The sequence below is a fragment of the Sardina pilchardus genome, chromosome 2 (assembly GCF_963854185.1).
Source record: "Sardina pilchardus chromosome 2, fSarPil1.1, whole genome shotgun sequence".
Taxonomy (NCBI): Eukaryota; Metazoa; Chordata; class Actinopteri; order Clupeiformes; family Clupeidae; genus Sardina; species Sardina pilchardus.
The window spans coordinates 31,523,722-31,547,480 of record NC_084995.1 but is presented as its reverse complement, the minus strand read 5'-3'; the positions used below and the strand labels follow the sequence as shown (position 1 = coordinate 31,547,480).

The window sequence follows — 23,759 nt, the reverse complement described above, 5'->3', positions numbered from 1 at the left end:
AAATAAAGACAAGCTTCACATCTTGGTAAAAAAAAAAAAAAAAACATTATATGAAAGGAGAGCGATAAAAAGGCGATGCAATGACCCCCCCCCCCCCCCCCCCCCCCCCCCCCCCCCCCCCGTCAGACATGGGGCGACCACCACACATTGCCTTCTAATCTGTGGGAAACACTGTGTGCACTTAGTAATTGTAAGCAAAGCAATCCAATAGAAAGCTCTGTGCCTACACAATATTATTGTGCTTCTTTAATACTGCCTGTAGAGCTGTAGCAACTGTTATCATTGTTTGTAGGCACTCTGCTCACTACAAAAGAGCTGTGGCTCATTTCAGGCCACAGCAAGAATAATGCCCCACTTTGGATTCCCAAACCCCATGTGTGCGTGTATGTGTTCCTCTCTTCTTTAACCACCTCCGCTACTGATCTCTCTCTCTCTCTCTCCCTCTCTTTCTCTCAGAAAATGAGACAGTGGACTCGACAGAGGTGGATTTCGCCTGCGGGGTGAGAAGGTGTCCTGATAAGTACGACTGCACGGGCTCGTGGATCGGCCCCAATGATGGCATCACGCAGTTCGACAACATCCTGTTTGCCGTGCTCACCGTGTTCCAGTGCATCACAATGGAGGGCTGGACAGCCGTCCTCTACAACGTGAGTCACCATGCCCATGTATCCTACCCCCCACACCACCCCCAGCACCACCACCCCTAGTGCCGGAAACTGTGTTGTATAAATGATACAGCTGGTGGGAAACAAGGGAATAATTGTGAACATCTATACTAGACAGTGTACAAGTGCCAGAAAGAGTGTGAGTAAGACATCTTTTGATACGTGCATATCTACATGGCTGGCATGCAACATGATTTCTTTCCAATAGTAGCACAGAAGAATGGCAACTAAAGAAATCTATCTGAGATCAGACAAAGACGGCCCGAGCGCTGGTCTACTCTGCTGCAGTGTATTGACGGACGCCTGCCAGCTTGTATTTTGGGAGCTCTGAAGTTGGGAGTCAGTGGCTGGCCACTGTGTCCCTCTTGTGTGTGTGTGCTCCAGATAGGCGGGTTTCAGTGGAGGAGTATTTTTGGGCTGCTTTCTCCCGGCATGTTTTATGTGTCCTCCTGCCTCTTGATTTAACACACAAACCTGAAGAAAAAGAACGTCTCTCTTAGCCAAACAGAAGCAGGCAATTCAGCATAAACATATCTCTGTGTACAGTTAAAGCCTGGCTTAGTGTGTTGAGTCACTATAGTGAAAGGTGATTGTTATCTGTAGTCAAGTAATTGTCATGACATTATAAGAAATCAAAGACTAGATAAAGTATATTATCTGTGTTATGTTTTGCTTCACCTCCAGGCTTAATAAAAGACTATCTGTCTTTAGTCTTTGTGCATGTATTGTCACAAAAGAATGCATGCTGTGCTATATAGCAAATGAACACTGCAAGCCCTGAAACAAAAGACACATGTGCTCTATTCAGAAGTGCTCTTCTCCCTCCAGACCAATGATGCGCTGGGCAGCTCCTGGAACTGGATGTACTTCATCCCACTCATCATCATCGGCTCCTTCTTCGTGCTGAACCTGGTGCTGGGAGTGCTGTCTGGGTAGGTGGCCTGCTCCACATTGGGACACTGGGAAAGGGGCAAGGCCCCAGTGTGCCCTTGTTCTGTCCATATAGTAAACTATTTTAACATGGGTGTCATGATTTTAACCCACAGGGGAATCACACATACCACACTCCAGTCCTTCTGTGTCTGTCTGACTGTCCACTGATGATGGTGTGTGTGTGTGTGTGTGTGTGTGTGTGTGTGTGTGTGTGTGTGTGTGTGTGTGTGTGTGTGTGTGTGTGTGTGTGTGTGTGTGTGTGTGTGTGTGTGTGTGCGTGTGCGTGTGCGTGTGTGTGTGTGTGCGTGTGTGTGCATGTCAAATTAACCAAATACTGTTCCGTATCAGCAATCATAGGCAGTCTGCATGTTTGGAGAAGGTGATGCCACCTCTATCCTTAACATACATACTGTAGCCTATTTATTTATCTATTTATTCATGTGGTTGTGACTATTAGCATAATGTTTGTATTGTCTAGTGAGACATAACAGGCTCTTATTCATGTCATTATTTGGATGCTGTGTTGTTTTAATCAGTATTGGTCATTCCAAATAAAATAATCAGATGTGTGTTGACATCTCCGAGACCTGCTCTGTGCCCGTAGGGAGTTTGCTAAGGAGAGGGAGCGGGTGGAGAACCGGAGGGCCTTCATGAAGCTGCGGCGCCAGCAGCAGGTGGAGCGAGAGCTCAACGGCTACCGCGCCTGGATCGACCGCGCAGGTACGGCAACGGCACAGCTCCACCTGTGGCCCACACTGATGGGTCGCAACATACTGGCCTAAAGGGTTGCCTTCAGAATGGAATAGTCCTGCATGTTTAGAGGAGCTGGCTGGGCTGCTTCAAACAGACTAAACCCAGAGATGACTGGAGCACTCAGATTACTTACAGTATAAGAACTTGTTTTATTGTGCACAACCGACTGACGTTTCGACGGACTGTGTCATCTCTGCGTTTAGTCTCTTTGAAGTGGCCCAGCCAGCTTCTCTGATCCTGTGGTCCTGGACTGTGAGCACTGAAAAGGCTTGAGCGCAAGTGACACCCTTCCTACAAGTCCTGTATGTTTGTTAGTGAGTTGGATGTACTGCGTTTGAGACAGAGTCTCTAGGATATCACACTAAATATGGGTATATTATGGTCAGACAACGATTAGATCTCTATGTTTTGGTGTTGGCAGCCAAGTGCTTTAAACATAAAGCTTAACGTGGAAAATGTGTGAAGGGGCAGATTGTTATGGATATTGTGCTGGAGGAGAGGTCTCCACTGCAGTGCCTTTGAAGATAACGATGCTACTGTTTAACATTACGACAGCCTGCCAGTGTGCAGGACTGAGATTCACTGGTTGGCGTACTGTACACATTCCCCTTTTCTGCCTCAGAACCTGCCAAGTCTCCAGTGAATGCCACCCCCAATACACAAACACACATATATACGTACATACATGCACACACATACACACACAAACACACACAAACACACACACACACACACACACACACACACACACACACACACACATAAAGGGTTGTACTTATGCGCACAGTGCACGCACACACACACACACACACACACACACACACACACACACACACACACACACACACACACACACACACACTTAGAGCGTTCAGGTGAGCGGTTGGATGTAGAGCAGCTTTGTGAAGTTGCAACCCCACATGGCAAGATCTCTCTCTCTCTCTCTCTCTCAGACTCCCACACAGCTCAGGGTCAAGGAGAAGGTGAGCTGACTCACCAACCAAAATGGTTGTGTTTGCAGAAAGAGTGGAAAGAGGGAAAGAGAGAGAATATGCAATTGCGAGTGTTTGCGCAATATGGATACAGTCACGCGTACGACTGCTCACAGCTTTATTTCAGAGCAGGCCACTCAAGCTCTTCACTCCAGAGTGAAACACGCTCAGCATTTGGCATAATGAGGCTTTGTGTCTACGGCTAGGTTCTCACTTCTGACAAATCCGACTTCATAACTGTGCAGCAATGTTGGAGAAAGAGTTATCTGCAACTCTATGTACACTGTGTGATTATGTGATTATACCAACATGGCTAACCTATTATGGTCAGGTCACTGATGCCACTGCCTTGAGGTGGGTATGGAGTTGCTTCTCTGTTTTAACCACATGTAACTGAAAAACCACTGACTTGTGACACTGAAGTCTCAATATCTCAATGTGCCACAAGTTTCTACAGTACAAGAACTCAGAATGCATAATTGTTACCTTTTAATCTTATATAATGCTAACATATTTTTGCAGAACTGACCTTAGTCTGGGGCAGACTATGTTCACAATTATAATTCTTCAGTATGGTTTCCGTTATGATTGGAGAAAGGGGGAAATGTCATGCTGCTACAGTATGTAACTATTAACACAGGATAGCATTTTTCCTCAAATAAAATAAAGTGCTTCAACACCTCGCTTGACCTGACAGTATAATGCATATGTGTTGTGTTGACCTGGACTGCCCCAGACCGTAGTGTACTATGATGAGAGAGCAGATACCCTGATGGGTATTTGGAATATCCAAGAGAGTTTATCTGCATGCTTCAAAAAGTGAAAACTGGCTGCATTGTGTGTCTGTAATGATGCAGTTCTCCTCCTTTGTGTTCAGAGGAGGTGATGCTCGCCGAGGAGAACAAGAACTCCGGGAGATCGGCTTTAGACGGTACGATTTCACCCTCCCCGCGGTGACCGAACACAAACAGGCCACACTCCGTCTCCCCATTGACTCCTCTTCATGCTGGTGTTGTCATGCCTGTTTTTTCCCTGTCTGCTCTGCCAGCGTTGTACACACACAGTGAGAGGGAAACCACAGCATGCCATTCTCACTGACCTCCATTAAAGGAGCTGGCAGAGAATTCAAAATGGCAGCCAGGGGCCATCATGTGCTTCAGAGGATAAGGGGATGACAAGCATGTTCACCCGGCTTGCTGAGTACATCCATCATCATTGCCATGGTAACTGTGAAGTGAAGAGTGTTTTTTTTCTTTCTCTCTTTTTTTTTCTGTATGACCATTGCTGTGTTGTCTTCTAGCTGTTGGTCCAAGTCTTTTGATTTGGTCGTCTGTTTGGTTTCTTCTCCTGTCTTTTTGTGTGGGTTTTTCATTTGTTTGGCGAAGCGTCAGCACCTCCACCCTTACACAGCGCAGCGGACGGAGCAAGCCTGCTCACTGGGATCTAACCACCATGTGTCTCCCCCTTCAGCTTCTATGCATTAAAAAAAGCCATTCTGTTATACATCTGATGTTTTCTGATGGTAATCCATTAATGTCAATGTACTCCATTGTACATCCACATAGATAGCGACAATAATGCCAGACGCAGCTATCTCAGTCGGAGCCTTCAATGCTCACTTAACTGTTTAAACTTTAATCAGTAGTGGTGGGGGAAAAAATCGATTCTGTTCAGTATCGCGATATTTTGTGCATGCAATTATATCGATACGAGTAGCTCAAAGTATCGCAATACTTAATTATATAGTTTAATTATCTATTTTACTTTTATTTGAGGCGAGTTTACTCAGGGTTTACTCTGATCACATTAAATATGCTAGATAGATAGATATATAGATAGATAGATACTTTATAGATCCCCAAGGGGGAAATTCAAGATATTACGCTCACAAGGTGGCGCTTGTTGTGCCGTTTTATTGTGCATTCAATGGCAATTTCAAATTGAAAGTGTGGGTGTGTTTCGGTTTACAACAAAAAGCAAATAGTAAGGACCTTGATATGCACCATGCCATGACAAAGTGAGTTGAACAGTGTTATTTTCCTTATTTTTTGTAATGCCTTCGAACAATATGAGAGACATGAATAGCAATATATCGCAGAATCGAATCGCAATACTTGTTGTATCGCAATATGTTTAGAATCGCAATAATATCGGATTGTGGCCCAAATATCGCAATAGTATCGAATTGTCATTCTTTTGCCAATTCCCACCCCTATTAATCAGTGCATACACAAGCCGGTCTAGCCATCAGACTCCTCTGGGGGGAATGGGACCCAGCCAGAATGTACAGTGCAGTGCATGTGTGTGTAATGACTGAACTCTCCCAGCAGACTGCTGGGTCACTTTTAATGGGATTGGAAGAGCTAATGTAAATTGGCCTGCCTCTGCCTCTGCCTCTGTGAGGTAATGAATTCAGAGGTTTAATCCACTTTAATTTACTCTCTGAACCCTTTTTTTGTCTCAGCACGGGGTAGCTAGCAGGCAGAGAGGTACATCAAGGATATTTGTAGCAGGTAGGCCAGGGGAAAAGTTCACTTCCTAGCCTGTGTGGTTTCACACTGTATCCCTTTGTATTTGCTTTCAGTTCTTAAGCGAGCCACCAGTAAGAAAAATGCGAGGCGCCGGGGACCAGGAGAAGATAAATACTCGGAGATCTCTACTGTGGGTCAGTAATGAGCACCAGTGTCATTCTCATTTTAACACCTCGTTAATACAAAACACAGCCACATCTGTTCACAGTGCATTTCAGCCTTTTATCGGGTAATGTTTTCATCGCTAGCAAATTGCCCTTGAATTAGCAGTGTATTTGAAGTCACTGACTTTGAGCTATCAGAGGTTTGCAGTTTGCACATGTCTTGTTAAATAAAGTTGAAGTGATGCTGAGACATTCCTCATTTCCCACAGTCAAACTGGGCAGCCTTTGGTGGGAAATCTGCATTCAGCAGCTTTTGCTAGCCATATGCCAAGCAACTAATAGCGAGGTGTCAAATGCTTAGCCTCAGTGACTAATTTGCATGTGAAGAAAAACACCAACCTGAAAACCTGGGAAATGTGTTGTGACTTTACAGCAAAATTATTTTATTTTTATTTTTTATCCGAGACGGATGAGTAGTTAAGTGCACAGAAGGATCACATTTGTCAGTTTATATTTTTATTTATTCAGTTACAGGTTTCCTGTATACTGTAGTCTCATCGCACATTATTCAGTGCTGCGAGGAATCTTAAGTGTTGGACATTCCGTGCCTTGTTCTTACAGTATGTGCTATTTTGAGCCTGCGCCTATAAACATTACATTCTCTTTGAACATGCACACATCACTTCCACTTTCACAGTAGTTTCACTCACACAATAGCAATCTCCAGCACTGGGCATAAATGCTGCCCGTGAAATTCCAGAAGTGGCTCGTAATCATCAGGACCATCTCCTCCCCACCTCTCTCTGGTGTCTTTTGACATTAAGGAACACCAGGAATTCAGTACATCTTCACCCCTTCCTTCCCTCTCTTCTCCTCTCCTCTCTTCTCTCTTCTCTTCTCTTCTCCTCTTCTCTTCTCTTCTCTTCTCTTCTCTTCTCTTCTCTTCTCTTCTCTTCTCCTCTCTTATCTCTCTTCCCCCCCCCCATACACTTCTCTCCTCCCTCTCTCACCTGTCCCTCAGGTGGGCCTCGTCCACGGGTGGGCATCCGCGCGGCGCGGCGCGGCCCGGCTGCGTACATGAGGCGCAAGGAGCGCATGCTGCGCATCTCCATCCGCCGCATGGTGAAGACCGACTCCTTCTACTGGGTGGTGCTCAGCCTGGTGGCCCTCAACACCATCTGCGTGGCCATCGTCCACCACAACCAGCCCGACTGGCTCACCATATTCCTGTGTGAGTCTGCCGCTCCTGTGCCGGTGGAGCCCTGCTAGTTAACATTTAGAGGGTTCCCTGTAGCCAGTTGGCCCTTCACTCTTCAAAAAAAGGGTTCTTCAAAGAACCATTTAGGGGTGCTAAATATGAAGCATGCAATAGAACAGTGTTTAGTTTCTCCTGCCTCTGGCGGTCATCCGAAACTCATAGAACCGTGGTTATATGCATACAGTAACCTTCGTTCTATAGGACCTTTTTTCTAAGAGTGTAGCTATTTGTTGCCAGTAGCTGGCTATCCTGGACGGACAGGACGGCCCTCGGCTTCCTTCAGTCTCGTTCCTTACTCTTCTGTGTTGCTGTAGTGCTACAACATGGCTATACAGCACCAGTATCTGTTGTAGCTTATGAGCCTTATACTGTAGGTGGTTGTGTTGGTTGAAGGTCTTGTGCACTGAAGACAGTTCTGTGTGCTGTGCTTACAGACTATGCAGAGTTTGTGTTCCTGGGCCTGTTTCTCGCTGAGATGTTCCTGAAGATGTATGGCCTGGGGTTCCGACTGTATTTCCACTCGTCCTTCAACTGTTTTGACTGTGGGGTAAGGAACTAGACCAGTACTAACGGTGACAGAAATAACGAAAACACTCCCTGTAGTAGTAAGTGTGTTATGATGTGAGGGTCCTCTATTAATAGGATCTGCTGATAATCCTTCTGCCATACAGAGTTCAGTGTATCAGCTCTACATTTCTAGCCAGATGCAAACAGCATCATATCCAGGATATTCAGGCTACTCTGTGTCAAAGTTGGCCATATCAACTGTTGTTACCTGTGCAGGTGATTGTTGGCAGTATCTTTGAAGTCGTGTGGGGATTCTTTCGGCCCGGCGTGTCCTTCGGAATCAGCGTTCTCAGGGCACTTCGACTCCTGAGGATCTTTAAGATAACCAAGTGAGTACACCTCGTAGTCATTTGAAAGTGTGAAAGACTGCAGAATTGTACAAACAGATACTGTTTTAAAATCTTCTCACGCACATCTTAGTGAACCCCTCAGAGAAAACATTGTTTACGGCATTATCCATTAAAAGACCTGTTTCTTTTGCTTTGTGTTTTTTTTGTGTGTGTGTGCTCAGGTACTGGGCATCCCTCAGGAACCTGGTGGTGTCTCTCATGAGCTCCATGAAGTCCATTATCAGCCTCCTCTTCCTCCTCTTCCTCTTCATCGTGGTGTTTGCTCTTCTGGGCATGCAGCTCTTCGGTGGCAGGTGTGCTCAAATCTACGCCCCGAGTCTGTTTTCATCAACTTGTTGCCTATGAAATAGATATAGCGTTTTACTGTTGCACATTAGAATACAATGTTTCACTAAACTGCAGTGCATGTACAGCCAATTAAAAATGCCATTTTCAATTTACTGGTAATGCATTCTGCCAAATGCATCTCATACTGTGTAATTGCTAGTGTGTATTATCTTAGGCAGATGCACAAGCCAGCCAACAAAGAATATGAGTAGCCGTGCCGGTGTATGTAGCATATTGCCCCCCTGTGGAACACACACACACACACACACACACACACACACACTCCAAACACACACACACACACACACACACACACCTTTAGTGGTGTGTCTTTCAACACTGTCCTCCCTCCCTGCAGGTTCATCTTTGAAGATTACACCCCCACCAACTTTGACACATTTCCGGCGGCCATCATGACTGTGTTTCAGGTCTGGCAGCCCTAATCCTCTTCAGAGCCTCTTGTCTGTGGCGCGGTGCACTCTGGGGTGGGAAGCGCACACGGCCCCTGGCGAGGATCGAGTAAAAACAGCTCCGCCCACCCGCTCCCTCTCTTCATCCCGAGTCAAATACGAATTATGCAAAATAATTCGCAACCATGATAAATGACTCAACCTCCTCAGTATATTATCTTTCCTGAATGTTTCTCTGCCAGTGTAGTCGTGTCTAATTATACACATTAATTTAGCATACCTTTTAGTCTGTCTGAATTAGTTATTGTGAGGTCTGCTGAAGCAGTTGGATATCCTCAGCGTTGGATATCTTGGGAAATGATGAAAGCACAGGGCCTGTTAAGGGCAGTGAAATGAAGGAAGCGGCACATGCCATTACATGAATGAGGCCGTAGAGTCAGATTTCATTTGTTAGGCTGACATGGATTGGACCTTAATGTCTTTTGTGTGTCTGAAGGAGGGTGTGTCTTGTGTCTTTGTTTTAGACCAACATGTGTGTCTGTGTGTGCGTCTGTGTGTGTGTGTGTGTGTGTGTGTGTGTGTGTGTGTGTGTCTGTGTGTGTTCGCATATTTGTGGCTATATGTTTGTTATGAGTGTATATAGGTGTGTCCCCCCGCATGTGTCCCAATATGTGTTTGTTTTTAAATAGAAACTGAAGAAACATTTAAAAACAGCTCCTCCAGTGTGCACTGTCGTGTGTGTCGTGTGTGTCGTGTGTGTCGTGTGTGCGTCACATCCTCTGTTCTCTTGCCACGCCACAGATCCTGACGGGGGAGGACTGGAACGAGGTGATGTACAACGGCATCCGCTCCCAGGGAGGCGTGCAGTACGGCATGTGGTCCTCCATCTACTTCATCGTCCTCACGCTGTTTGGGAACTGTATCCTCCGCCCTCCCCTCTCCACCCCTCCGCGTCCGACGGGGCCGCGCCGCCCTCGGTGGAATGTCTAATTACATATAGAGCACCGGACCATTAGGTCTATGGGAAACTCGCTTTAATTAAGTGTGCACGGTGTTGATTAAGGCACACCTTTGATTCTCTTGTTCTCCACGGTGTAGCATGGGTGCTTTTCATCTACAGCATAGTGGAAACTGGCCAGGGACAGGGATATGCTATTCACTTTAGCAGAGAGCGTTGCTTGGTATTTTGGATATTTACTGTACAGTATGTCAGGTGAAGAACGTTTGCTGTTCTTACATTGACAATGCGAGGGCTGAGAACCAAAGGGGCGTAAGTGACATTTCACCAACTTTACAGGAGAGCCAAAACAAATCTAACTGCTTCTACATGTATATGTTCACAGTTAAAGACCTTTGGTTTTTGTTCAATAACTACTGTATATATTTAGAAATATTTTACTTCTATAATTTTGTCAGCTAAGAGAGCTCATCAAGAGCTTTCAGTTGATACATATAACTCAATTTTGACCAAAATGTCACTTACGCCCCTTTGGTTCTCAGCCCTCGATTATTTGCCACATAGCAGATACTGTATGTTTGCCATGACCAGAACCAGATATTTTATATGCCTTAACTGCACTTTGAATAGACACACTGCTGAATGTCTTCTTGGCCATCGCTGTGGACAATCTGGCCAATGCTCAAGAACTAACAAAGGTTTGAAAGGCGGCCATGTTATACCCTGTTATCTACAGTAGTGTGGTGTGCATATGCAGATGTGCTGCACGTTCAGCAGTAGAGGCCCTCAGCTGGGTTTGATGTTCTGCTCTGTCTGCGGCAGGATGAAGAGGAGGAAGAGGAGTTCTTCAACCAGCGGTTCAAGGGCCGAGAGTTTGGCCTGTCTGAGTAAGTAACTTGTGTCTAATCCCATCCAAGCTCTTTTGGGAACACTCTCTGTCAGGGTCGTTGTGTGTTGAATGTTCTTGGAAAACCCCTTATGGAAAAAGTCTGTACAATTTCTATGCATTCATTTTTATATTGTGTATACAATAACCTAGTGTTGTGACACATAATTGTTTCTCTCAGACCTACTATTGCATATGCAAGTATACAGTATACATACAGTATACTCTATGAGTATCTAAATATTACAAGAGCAATGTAATACTACTAATACTATGTATATTTTAATTGTACAATGTTAAGACATGAGGACATCTCCAGAAAGTTGTGATAGCAGTCAGACATTTCTGGACGTTTTGACTATCCTATCCTATATGTTATTTGATTCAGTACTGATGCATTCAAATTGTCAAGACATTTTACGTTGTTCTACCCGGGGGTTATTTTGAAAAAGCATTGCCAAGACTTGTTGTGAGGAGCTTGCGGCTCGTTGCCGATTGCTGCTTCTGACAGACACGTGCTTGGGAGGCCTGTTGGGGCACTGTGAATGCCGTCGTGAGCACGTGTGGACGCTTGGCCTGGCATGACCTCGCAGTTTTGTTTTCACCCTGGCAGCGGGTTGGGATGCCACTCTCAGTCCGCGCAAACCGGAGTTGTGGCTCACCGAGAGGTGGTGAACGCTCACACAGTCATGCCATGCTCCGATAGCGCCAACTCCGAGCCAGCATCTTTCACATGCTAGTGGCACCTCCTGGCTTAAGATTCATGCTAATCTGTTCTAGCAGGACCAGAGGGTTGACTCAGAATACTACTGAGCACCTGTACATGGTTGTAGCTTATGCTAATGGACTTCCAAAGTACAGAGGAGTATGGTAATTAATATGGTAAAAATATGGTTTAATATGGTAAAAAATACTTGAACGTACAGTGATCATGCATGAATGCACTTCAAATTCGATTTGTGTGAATTTTTTGGGTAAATTGCATTATTAGAGTCTTGCGCGTGTACTGTATGTACCCAGAATCCGTTCACTGCTGTTTAGCAGGTTATGACTCACAGAATGTAAACTTTTTGAAAGTGAAAGATGTTGCATGATCATCCAGGAGAATGGGAACTCTGGCATGAGACATAATGTTTGTGGGCCTTCAGAGTCCTCCGTCTAATGCATGGCATGGAGATGTTCTGCCTCTGGACGAAGAGGGATCCGCCTGCCTTGGATTGTGGCATTACTGTAATGTCATGATTTAATGTTTGCTGAAATGCGCAAGTGTTGTCACATGTATCTCAAGTGCAAGTGAGTTCACTCGTTGAGACTCAGAGTGGCTTCAGGACATTGTTTCCATGCACCCACACAACAGTCGATGAATTGATGTGTTTTCATTTGACTGAATTGTGTTTTGATTTTTAAACCTACACTGACATTTAGCATTTGATAATTCAGCCAGTGATCAGTCAGTTCAGTTAAGGACTCCTTTTGCTTATTCCACCCAAGTGACATACTGTTCTCCACATTTTTATGCTTGCAACATAGTATGGCATGATGGTCTGTCCTGGTCTGTGCTGGTATTTAATATTGCAAAACCTCTCGACAACAAGTGTTGATAGACCTTTTGGAGACACATTAGATAGGCACACCTTTATACCATATTGCACATATTATGCACAAAGATATTTTCACTCCATTGCAGTAATTTAGACAGAAAGCATATATCACAATACAGACTGGCTTTGTGGATGATTGTATGCATAAAATCATATATACGTGTCTCATGTGTCACTTGTGCTTTTGACTGTGTGTCTGATATATGTGTCTGTTTGACATTTAGGACCCCTGCTGGACTGTCAAGATCAGACACGAGGCTCACGCCAGTTTTTCTGTACTATAACAACGCTTCCATCATGCTTCTGTGTTAGTATTTACAGCTGGTGCGACACAGACCAAACACAGCTTCTCTGTGTGGTCAACTTAATCAAACTAATTACAAGAATTTCGAGGAAACTGCACTGTAAACAGACAATAATTAAATCAGTCAATATGGTTGAGAGTAACCTTGAGGATTTTTGTGGGTTTTTTTTCAAATGAATGGAATACAGTATGTTATTGACCGCAGTGCTAAGACTTAATTAAGAATAGACTCCTCCATATCAGTGTGGTGCTTGATATTAGACAGTGTGATGCCAGCTGTTGTGTGTGTCTTCTGTGAGGTGAATACACTAATGTCTTGTTTTCACTCATTTGTCACATGGACTTCACAAGAATGTGCCTTTGTGTAAGTAAAGCAGCCTCTCTCTCTCTCTCTCTCTCTCTCTCTCTTTCTCTTTCTCTCTCTCTCGTTATCTCTCTCTTTGTCCCTCTCTCCCTGTCATGTCTCCCATCCCTGAGCTCCAGCACTCCCGCCTCCTCTGTCTCATCTCTCCCTTGATATGACGGAAATTGCACTTGATATTTTTGACATATATTTGCCTTACCCCCCCCTCCCCCTTATTTTTCCTTTGGTTTTCATGGCCTTTGTTATGTGACATTTCCTCCCAGGTACGTTTATTTATTTGGGTTTTTGACTGCACGTCATTTTCTCTTGGGTGTTGTTTTGGTCTAATTTTGGTCTAATCCGTTGAACCAGTTGAACCTTTTCTGTTCTAGTGTCGTTTCTTATGCTGTTGTGCTCTTCTGTTAAATAAGAGTTGCTCGTCTGGGTCCACGGGATTATATTTCTGGGAACATTTGTCTCTCCTAGTCTCTCCTTGTTTATGCATATGTGATTAAACTCACACTTTTTGTTATGTCCTGATTTTACCACTAAGAAGTGCTCAGCTCATCACGAGCAGGGTGTCACAGTACCTCCATAGTGTTCCCTGTAGATGTCTGGCCTCCTACTGCTCCTGCTGTGTAAGGATGGACAGGCCTCTGCTGCCCTCTACTGACACCCCCCTGTCATGTCCTGCAGAAGGAGACGAAGGCCATACCTGTACAGGAAGCGAGCCATCCACCGAGGCCGGCCGGCCCCCGGCGAGGAAGAGGAGGAGGATGAGCCGCCCCCGCCTCGGTTGGGGGCCCGCCGGGGTAGGGGCCGGCCGCCGCCGCCGCCGCCGTCCGAAGAGCAGTCGGGCAACGGCGGCGTCGACAACCGCCGCGAGCGGCGCAAGAAGTCCGTGTGGGAGCAGCGCACCAACCAGCTGCGCAAGCGCCGGCAGGTGGCCAGCCGTGAGGAGCTGTTCGGCAGCCCCACCGAGGACAACAACGACACGCCGACGGGCGGCCACCACCTGGCCCACGCGCCCTCCCTCTCGCCCGAGACCAGCCCGGGGCACCTGCCCGAGTCGCCCATGTCCATGGCCATGCCCCTGCCCGAGCCGCCCATGTCCATCCCGATGCCCGAGCCCCCCGAGTCGGAGCGCCCGCTGCCGCCGCTGGCCTGCGTGGTCGAGGAGCGGTCGACGTCGGGCGGCGGGCACCGGCCCAACACCGAGCGCAGGCACCGCGTGGCCAGAAAGTTCCGCGCCGCCGCCGTGGCCGCCGGCATGGAGGGCGGCGAGAGCCGGCACCGGAGACACCGGCACCGGGAGGGCCGCAGCCGAGAGTCGCCCACGCAGGCCGAGGGGGCGGACCGGAAGACCCCAGAGGCCGGCGGGGTCGAAGGAGCCGCGCAACCAGAGGACGGAGCAAGCCAGGCCGAGAGGGGAGGAGATGGACAAAGGTGACCGCAGGACTCTTCTACTCATTACTGCTGCACGCTGGTTTTGTTATTGTAATGCCATATTTTGCAGCACTTTGACCTGTACCACAGCATTTTCTGGAGACTATCAACTCCACTTTACACATTTCTGTGTGCATTTGTATGCTTCAAGAAATCTTGACTGTCCCTACACTACGTGTGTGTGTGTGTGTGTGTGTGTGTGTGTGTGTGTGTGTGTGTGTGTGTGTGTGTGTGTGTGTGTGTGTGTGTGTGTGTGTGTTGTGTGTGTGTGTGTGTGTGTGTTGTGTGTGTGTGTGTGTGGTGTGTGTGTGTATGTGTGTGTCCAGCGAGCCCCTGCCTGATGTGGTGTCTGCTGAGTGTGCGGAGGCCCAGCCGCTGATGGGGCCGGAGGGCGGTGACGCGGCGCCGGACCAGCAGGGGCAGGATGGAGCGCTGGAGCTGGCCTACCTGAGCACAGGTGGAGGCACCAGCAGCGTGGAGAACTCCAGCGGCTACCTGAACCAGGCGGAGCCCGCCACCGACACCAGCGTGGTCATCGAGATGTCCGGTGCACAGCCACTGCTGGAGCTCACGCCCATGACTGGTAATGTGCTGCCTCTGTGCTTCAGTTAAACATCTGTGCTTCAGTTCAGCATCTGTGTTTTAGTTCAGCATCTGTGCTTTAGTTCAGCATCTGTGCTTTAGTTAAACATCTGTGCTTCAGTTCAGCATCTGTGCTTTAGTTCAACATCTGTGTTTTAGTTCAGCATCTGTGCTTTAGTTAAACATCTGTGCTTTAGTTAAACATCTGTGCTTCAGTTCAGCATCTGTGCTTTAGTTCAACATCTGTGTTTTAGTTCAGCATCTGTGCTTTAGGTCAACATCTGTGCTTTAGGTCAACATCTGTCCTTTAGTTCAGGTCTTGACAGTAATAGCACTCAGAGGGGCTGTAATACTCTCTGGCTCTAAGTGAATGGAAATGCACCCCAGTCAGATGCTTTACACTAGAGTTTGATTTCACAGAAGTAATTGAGTTTGGAATGATGGTCTATGATAAGTGCTGGTCTATGAATACAATTTTACGAATTGCTTACGAATAAACAGATCTACAGTTGTTTGGATTGTATTTGTTAAATCTTGTGGATATTTTTACTCATGTGACTATACTCTATGCACAGTGGGTCATCCTAGAAAGACGTTAGGCCAAAGACATCAGAGAGGTAGACATCTATGGTATACTTCTAAATGCATGATCCTACATCTGCCTGAAAGACAGCCTGCGTCTCATAAACCGCATGGAATAAACACTACAATTAGCCATCTGAAATACCTTGTAATTACAGCAAATGATCCACATCAGTTCATCTCATAAAGGGCTTGGGTATAGATTAAGTCCTTTCATATTTAAGAATATTTAACCTAAGATGTGAATGTTGTTTTCAAGCTAATGTGACACATGTTTGTGTAGGAAATGACACATAATATGATTTGCATATTTTCATAACAAACGGAAATCTGTTGTAATTACAAGCGTTTCTTCTCTTAAAGTCTGAATGCGATCTATTTTCCTTCGTAGTCACTCTGTAATTGCCGTCTAATTGCAGAGTAAAACTACCGAGAGGAAAATATGTACGGTACGTACAGTACGTGTTGGAGCTTAATTCAAATCTGAGGCCGGATGAACAGACATTACTGGCTGTAGTGCTATAGCACTCCAGAGGACACAGAAGGCTCAGAGCTTGTGGTTAAGCATGTAACCATTCAATTTGATGAGCTCTTTCTATCTGTTAGCATCCTCTACCATACTGTACCAGACATCTGTTTGAATCGAGCAGGTATGACAGGACATGCTGGTGTGTTTTTTTGAAAATATGTGTACAGTACGTTCAAGTCTCATTGTCTGCTCTCTCTATTACACTGACCACAGTGAACTTTAAGGAGATGGAGGTATCGCACTCGGACCGCAGTGAGAGGGAGGAAGAGGATGGCGAGAACGAAGGGGAGGCTCCCAAGTCGCCCAAAGCAGTGGCGCCGGACAGCATGTTCATCTTCAAGGCCTCCAATCCGTAAGAGAGCACCTGCTTTGGTTTGGTCAAGTTTGACTCCCATTCGGTGTCATAAACACACAACTTAGTGTGAGTGTTCCTGGGCTAGCTGAGCCTGGCTTCCTTTCACTGTGTGAAAGGCCTCAGTAGATCAGAGGCAGTCAGTATAGCTGAGCTTTGGCTTTTGGTCGCAACTCAGGACAGAGAGGCCTGATCCCTGTCAGTCTCTCTACAATATTTATTTACTTTCTTCTTATTATTTTTTCCCCCCTGTAGGCTGAGAAGGATATGCCACTATGTGGTGACCCTCCGCTACTTTGAGATCACCATCCTCCTGGTGATTGTGGCCAGCAGCATAGCCTTGGCTGCAGAGGACCCGGTCAGCACCAACTCGGAGAGAAACAAAGTGAGTGTCCGATCTTCACATCTGACCGACTGATTTTTGACCAGTTCTGATGTGCATTTGTTCACATCGCTTCACATATGAATTGGTGTCTGCCTTTGTGTTTTACAGGTGCTGAGATACTTTGACTACGTCTTTACCGGGGTCTTCACATTTGAGATGATTATAAAGGTGTGTGATTCTCTACTCTCTGTACTGTAGTGAGCACCGTGCGGAAGTGGAAGATTTCCAGCGCTTTTACACTTTAAGCTTCATATATCACTTCATGTGTATGTGCCTGAGCCTGAGCAAGAGGAGAGGTTGTTATCCACACACACACACACACACACACACACACAATGTAAAGGTTGTTAGGTAGGAGGGTTGTTATCCACACACACACACACACACACACACACTATTTTCATATTTTCATTCATAGAATGTTTTTGTGTTTTCAAGATGATCGACCAGGGCCTGATTCTGCATGATGGCTCATACTTCCGGGACCCGTGGAATTTTCTGGATTTCATTGTGGTGGTGGGAGCGCTGATAGCTTTTGCTCTGACGTAAGCGCTTGTGTGTTACTAACAAAGACTCACCCAAGGTCACCACCATCATGATGTGTGTTGAAAGCTTTTCTCTGTTTGGACTTCCTGTTACTAGTATGTGGTGTATTAATCCTGTGCATTTAGACCCCATTCTATGGCCCTTATTTCTGTAGGTTTAGTCAGTCAGCTGACAAAGGACAAAGGAGTATGAGTGTATCAATGATTTCTTGCTTTTGAATGTTGCTGTCACTGTAGATGTTACTTCTCTCTCTGCCTCTGTGTGTAATCTGTCTCTCTATATATGCCTGTGTTGGAATATATATGTTCCTTCTCTTTAATGCTCCTTTCTCTGTTGTTCCTATGGATTATGTCACTGTTGGGGATGACAGCAATGTGATGGGGTAAAACGTCCCTTTTCATATGTCACATTACGTCACAATACATCATTTAACTTCACAGCTTTGTATCTGCAACTCTTTTTTCTGTTGAACACGTGACACTATATAATGTCCATTCAGACAATAATTGCAGGTTAATGACAAAAAGAACTGTTGCAACGTTACGTAATGTGCCTTTTTTCTTATTCCGTTCTCATACTTTTGTTTTTATATGTTCTGCAACTATACATGTAGTGCGTGTGTGCGTGTGTGCGTGCGTGCGTGCGTGCGTGCGTGCGTGCGTGCGTGCGTGCTTGCGTGAGTGCATGTACAGTATGTGTGTGTTCGTGTGTGTGTGTCTGTGTGTGTCTGTGTCTGTATGTGTGTCTGTGTCTTTGTCTGTCTGTGTATGTACGTATGTATGTATGTATGTGAGTGACTGACTGCGCCCACACGCACCTCTGTCTGCATGTGGGCATGTACATAGAGTCTATAAGATGGCGTGTTTCATGTCCTGTGTTCTTGTTCAGGGACGGTAGCGTTGAAACGTATGTCTCTGCCAACAGCAATAACAAGGGCCGCGACATCAAAACCATCAAGTCTCTGCGTGTCCTCCGAGTTCTCCGGCCCCTGAAGACCATCAAGAGGCTCCCCAAACTGAAGGTGCTAGCCCGACAACTGCTATTCATCAATGAATAGTTTTACGTGATGTTCAAAGAAGAGCTGTGTTTAGTTCCTACTACAATGCTTATCATTTAACCTACTCCAGAACAGCATTCTCGGCTCTTCTCAGTGTGTCAGTAGATCATTTCATCATTTGGCAGCAGACTGGCTGTTTTTAGATGCTTACATATAGTAACTGTATTTGCAATTCAGTGTGGAGCTAAGAACAGATCTGTTGTACAGACTACTGCAGTAAGATGTACATGCTCTGTATAATGTCTTGTAGTCAGTAGTCCATTGTAGTCCAAGATACAAACATTTCCTCAGAAGATTATACCTTTCCTCAAAACTACACAGTACATACAGTACCTTTATTGGGCCTCCTACTGTCAGTGCAAGCACTGCATCTTCCTGTAGGAGCTACAGTGCATTTGGGTTTTCAGTGTCCTCTTTGCCCGTACAGGCCGTGTTTGACTGTGTGGTGACCTCCCTGAAGAACGTCTTCAACATCCTCATCGTCTACAAGCTCTTCATGTTCATCTTCGCCGTCATTGCTGTGCAGCTCTTCAAGGGGAAGTTCTTCTACTGTAATGATAGCTCAATGAACACGGAAAAGGAATGCCAGTAAGTCCAGACACACACACTCTCTCTCTCTCTCTCTCTGTCTCTTTCTCTCTCACATGCACTCTCTCTATCCCTCTCTCTATCTCTTTGTCCTATCTCTCACATGCACTCTCTCTGACCCTCTCTCCCCCTCTCTTTGTCCCTCTCTCTCACGTACACTCTCTCTCACTCTCTTTCCTTCTCTCAAATACACTCTCTCTTCCTCTCTCCCTTTCTCTCCCTTTCTCTCTCTTTCTCTGTCACTCGGAGAGAACGAGAGCCAAGTCTCTCACACACTCACACAGAGCAAGAGCTAAGTCTCTCATAGAGAGCAAGAGCTAAGTCTCTCACACAGAGTGAGAGGGGAAAGGGAAGAGGGAGAGGAGTCTGATGTCTGCCCATCTCCATTAGACTGGTGTTGATTACATCTGATCTGTAGACCCACACTCAAGTGTCGCTGCGGTCCTGTTTCGGTCCAGTCCTGCACTGACCCCTCTGTGTGTCCACGCGTCCCTCTCCCCTGTCTGTCCACCCCAGAGGCTACTACATCGACTACTCCAGAGACAGGAAGGAGGTGAAGAGACGGGAGTGGAGGAGGCACGAGTTCCACTACGACAACGTCATGTGGGCGCTGCTCACCCTCTTCACCGTGTCCACCGGAGAGGGCTGGCCGCAGTGAGTCAGAGTCAGACATGCACTCTTCACAAGTCGCACGTACAGTACTCCAGAGGCTCATGTCTCCCAGCGTCCCATTCACATGTGCTGACCGACAGCACTGTTGTCCAGAACGAACGAGTGTGTATGTGGCTGGAGTGGTCATTCATTGAGAGAGAGAGTGTTTTCATGCAGCATCCCACACCCCACCATAGAGACCTCTATCTATCTGTCTTCATAGACACACATGAGTTGTTCTCGTGATAATTCCTGTCATTTCCATCTCCACTAATGATGGCGTTTGATGAATTCAGTGCGCTGTTTGGTGTTAAAATGGCATTAGAGCCGAGTTGAGATCACACTCATAAAACATGCTGCTAGACAGTTAGCATATGAGCGATGAAGAGCAAGTGAGAGAGAGAGAGAAAAAAGAGAAAAGAGTAGTAATCGCTTTAAAGCACCAGATGGACTATTTTATCTGGGAGCCTGGATGTGTTTGTCACACTCTCCTCTCAGTGTTGTTGACTGACTATTGATTACTTACCACGTGTGTGTGTGTGTGTTTGTGCGTGTGTGCGTGCACGTGTGTGTGTGTGTGTGTATGTGTGTGTGTGTGTGTGTGTGTGTGTGTGTGTGTGTGTGTGTGTGTGTGTGTGTGTGTGTGTCTGTGTCTGTGTCTGTCTGTCTGTCTGTGTAAACACACGCGTGACATCCACCGCCCCTCAGGGTCCTGCAGCACTCGGTGGACGTCACGGACGAGGACCACGGGCCCAGCCGCGGCAACCGCATGGAGATGTCCGTCTTCTACGTGGTCTACTTCGTGGTCTTCCCCTTCTTCTTCGTCAACATCTTCGTGGCCCTCATCATCATCACCTTCCAGGAGCAGGGTGACAAGATGATGGAGGAGTGCAGCCTGGAGAAGAACGAGGTGCCCGCTGCCCCCCCGGCGCCGCCAGCTCATCCGTCTCCTTTCTGCTTACCCTCAGCACTTCTCCTCCGCCTGTTGGGCCCATCAATCATATCTACCCCCCTCCTCCAACGCTACACCCCCAACCGACCCCTCCTCCCCACCGTGTCTCTCTTCTGCCTCTCTATAATCTATTGACTCACTTGTCATCTGACTCCTTTTCTCTCTCTTAATCGTTCTCTCTTTATTCTGTTCATCTCTCTGATGGTTTGTCTGGGAGTCTGTCTGCATGTCACTCTCAATTGAGTTCAGTTCGGGTTTTTGTTTCATATAGTGCCATAGCATACGGTATGGATATGCCTTAAAGTAACCGTATGTAGGATTTTGGGCCAAAAATGGTACTGCAATCACTTTCAAAATACTGTAGAGTGGTGTATCCACTCCTCATCCCCCCTGAGTCAAAGTTGCCAACCCAGATGCCACTTAGATATAGATATGTAGAGATATTCTAGATATAGAACCCAGATACTGACTTAGATATAGATATGTAGAGGGTGGCGCATCAGGCCAAAACACACAATATGTAAACATCAACATCAGTTGAGGGCTGCAACTTCACGTTTTTAAACGACAATGTCCTATCTAAAGTGTCCAGGTTGAAATTGCACTTGTTCTCTCTGTGCTTCTATAACGCTCTGTCCTCTCTGCCTGTTTGTGTGTCTGTGTGCTGCCCACAGAGGGCCTGCATTGACTTTGCCATCAGCGCCAAGCCCCTGACGCGGTACATGCCCCAGAACCGCCAGACCTTCCAGTACCGCATCTGGCACTTTGTGGTGTCGCCCTCGTTCGAGAACACGGTTCTGGTCATGATCGCTCTCAACACGGTGGTGCTTATGATGAAGGTAACAGGGTCTGGTTCACTCATACACTCTTGGAAATATCATTAATAGATTGCCATGAATACCCACAAAACATCTGTAGATTAGTTAAATAAATATTACAACTCAATGGCCTAGGTTACTTACTAACCTAAAATACTTTTGCGTATCAAATGTGTTTTTAACATGGAATTCAAATGTTCAAAATCCACAACATTCAGTGAGCATTAGCAGGTCTATTTTGACTGATTTTTTGTCTTCACTTTTGGCGATGAGCGTATTCAGTGACTGATGGGTGGGAACGCTGGGAGGATAGAATCCCTCATCATTCTAATATAGAACTCTCCCGTTCTACCCTATCAGAGCCTTATAGATTGAGAGTTGCGCCTACACTCTCTCTCTAGGGCTCTGTACCCTATTCTACAGCTGAGAAGATAGAATCCCTCATCCTTCCAATCTCTCCTGTCTGTGTGATCTGGTCTGATCTGCTTTTCATGCCTCCTGTGTAGTTCTACTCTGCTCCCCCGGCCTACGACACCGTCCTGAAGCACCTGAACACAGCCTTCACCGTACTCTTCTCGTTGGAGTGCATCCTCAAGATCATGGCCTTTGGCCTTGTGGTGAGCTGACCAGCTAACCTATGCAAAGGCTAACGTTAACACTAGTCCTGAATTTGATGGAGCTCTATCCAGTATTAGTGTGTGATCATAAGAAGTTCTGGCTCAGGAAAAAGCATTCCAGACTGTTAGTAACTCGCTGTCCTCTTTCAGAACTACTTTCGGGACACATGGAACATCTTTGACTTCATCACGGTGTTGGGCAGCATAACGGAGATTGTAGTGGATTTACAGGTAAGGTCGGAGTTCTGCTTACACGCACGCTGAGGACAGGGGGTCAGTGTTCCCTTAGATACTCTCCAGGACAGGTCACATGTCCAGTAAGAAGTGAGGCAGTCAGGCCTTCTGCACCCATCTTGGACTTTGCCATCTATAATTTCGACCCTCTCTCTCTCTCTCTCTTCTGGAGTCCATCAACGCCTTCAACATGAGCTTCCTGAAGCTGTTCCGAACAGCCAGGCTCATCAAGCTGCTGAGGCAGGGCTACACCATCCGCATCCTTCTCTGGACCTTTGTGCAGTCCTTCAAGGTGAGCGCAGCCTAACTTCTGATCAAATAGCAGGTCAACTGAAAATCATAAGCTGGTAAAATGCCATAGTGAAAAAGCCACATGTTTTTCAACAGTGCTCTTCCCCTTCCTCTTCTGTAGGCCCTTCCATATGTTTGTCTGCTCATTGCCATGCTGTTCTTCATCTATGCCATTATTGGCATGCAGGTAAGTGTGTTTAAAGTGTATGTTTAAATGTGTTTAATGTGGATGTGACGGGTAAGTGTGTGCATGTCAAAGCTGTGTTGAATTCCGTTTCACTAGAGAATTGTATTCGGTGTCGTACTGTTTTTGGATATTTTGGAAAGAACTACCAACACGTAACTACCAACACACAAGATCTGTCAAAGTTAAGTGTAAAATACGTCTAACAGGGCTGCCAAGTTTCAGAAAATGTCAAGCGTGAGAATTCGTCCGAATTTTTTTTGACTGTCACACTCAAAGCGTGACATTTGGCAGCTCCGATTACAGTCGATTTTTCAAGTGTGAACTTATCAAGAAAGAGGCAAATACATGTTACACAGCTCTGCAACAAGTATAGGACAATGATAGACTTAGCAGCCTTAATGTTAACTTGGAAAATCAAGGAGAAACAGCGAATCAACAGTGAACAAAATCTAGCAAGCAGGAGAACGTTTTACATCTAATTGTCGGAGTCGGCGCTGTTGTGTTTGAAAGATAAGTTAGAGGCGCCAAGACCCGCCTTACGTTGCTTCTGATTTGTTTATATCGCGTGATGCCTTCCGTGGTTGGTGAGATTTAGGCACAAAGGACTGATGGATTGGTTATTGCTGTCAGTCAATCAGAGCTCGAACTACGGCTTGGCCAAAGTTTATCATCATGAAAAAAAATATATATATAGTGCACTGAATGGGGAAATATTTTGCGTGAGAAATGTCAAGTATGGCGTGTGGTATGAGAATGGCTCACGCTCAAAGCGTGAGACTTGGCAGCCCTGCGTATAAACTGTGCAGAGTGGGCCATTAACGTTGTGGAGAATGGGTGTTTCTCCATAGGTGTTTGGGAATATCAAGCTGAATCATGAGAGCCACATCAACCAGCACAACAACTTCAAGACCTTCTTCGGCGCCCTGATGCTGCTCTTCAGGTGTGTAGCGTCACCTCTCA

The 23,759-nt window shown here is 46.2% G+C and overlaps 1 protein-coding gene across 1 annotated transcript in view; it reads left to right on the top strand.

Annotated features, from left to right (window-relative positions):
* Positions 1 to 23,759, top strand: part of LOC134099171 (voltage-dependent R-type calcium channel subunit alpha-1E-like) — a 54,145-nt gene that overhangs the window by 19,694 nt on the left and 10,692 nt on the right. Inside the window, exons 7-36 of the mRNA XM_062551966.1 lie at positions 457 to 647; positions 1,494 to 1,597; positions 2,203 to 2,318; positions 4,221 to 4,274; positions 5,928 to 6,008; positions 7,000 to 7,209; positions 7,671 to 7,783; positions 8,020 to 8,132; positions 8,315 to 8,446; positions 8,839 to 8,908; positions 9,692 to 9,809; positions 10,479 to 10,546; positions 10,671 to 10,735; positions 13,679 to 14,428; positions 14,755 to 15,011; positions 15,586 to 15,627; positions 16,335 to 16,473; positions 16,729 to 16,858; positions 16,967 to 17,026; positions 17,297 to 17,403; positions 18,329 to 18,425; positions 18,889 to 19,049; positions 19,566 to 19,703; positions 20,409 to 20,610; positions 21,327 to 21,491; positions 21,977 to 22,087; positions 22,238 to 22,318; positions 22,494 to 22,613; positions 22,734 to 22,799; positions 23,648 to 23,739. Coding sequence (XP_062407950.1) covers positions 457 to 647; positions 1,494 to 1,597; positions 2,203 to 2,318; positions 4,221 to 4,274; positions 5,928 to 6,008; positions 7,000 to 7,209; positions 7,671 to 7,783; positions 8,020 to 8,132; positions 8,315 to 8,446; positions 8,839 to 8,908; positions 9,692 to 9,809; positions 10,479 to 10,546; positions 10,671 to 10,735; positions 13,679 to 14,428; positions 14,755 to 15,011; positions 15,586 to 15,627; positions 16,335 to 16,473; positions 16,729 to 16,858; positions 16,967 to 17,026; positions 17,297 to 17,403; positions 18,329 to 18,425; positions 18,889 to 19,049; positions 19,566 to 19,703; positions 20,409 to 20,610; positions 21,327 to 21,491; positions 21,977 to 22,087; positions 22,238 to 22,318; positions 22,494 to 22,613; positions 22,734 to 22,799; positions 23,648 to 23,739 — 4,153 coding nt within the window. The remainder of the gene's footprint in view (positions 1 to 456; positions 648 to 1,493; positions 1,598 to 2,202; positions 2,319 to 4,220; positions 4,275 to 5,927; positions 6,009 to 6,999; positions 7,210 to 7,670; positions 7,784 to 8,019; positions 8,133 to 8,314; positions 8,447 to 8,838; positions 8,909 to 9,691; positions 9,810 to 10,478; positions 10,547 to 10,670; positions 10,736 to 13,678; positions 14,429 to 14,754; positions 15,012 to 15,585; positions 15,628 to 16,334; positions 16,474 to 16,728; positions 16,859 to 16,966; positions 17,027 to 17,296; positions 17,404 to 18,328; positions 18,426 to 18,888; positions 19,050 to 19,565; positions 19,704 to 20,408; positions 20,611 to 21,326; positions 21,492 to 21,976; positions 22,088 to 22,237; positions 22,319 to 22,493; positions 22,614 to 22,733; positions 22,800 to 23,647; positions 23,740 to 23,759) is intronic.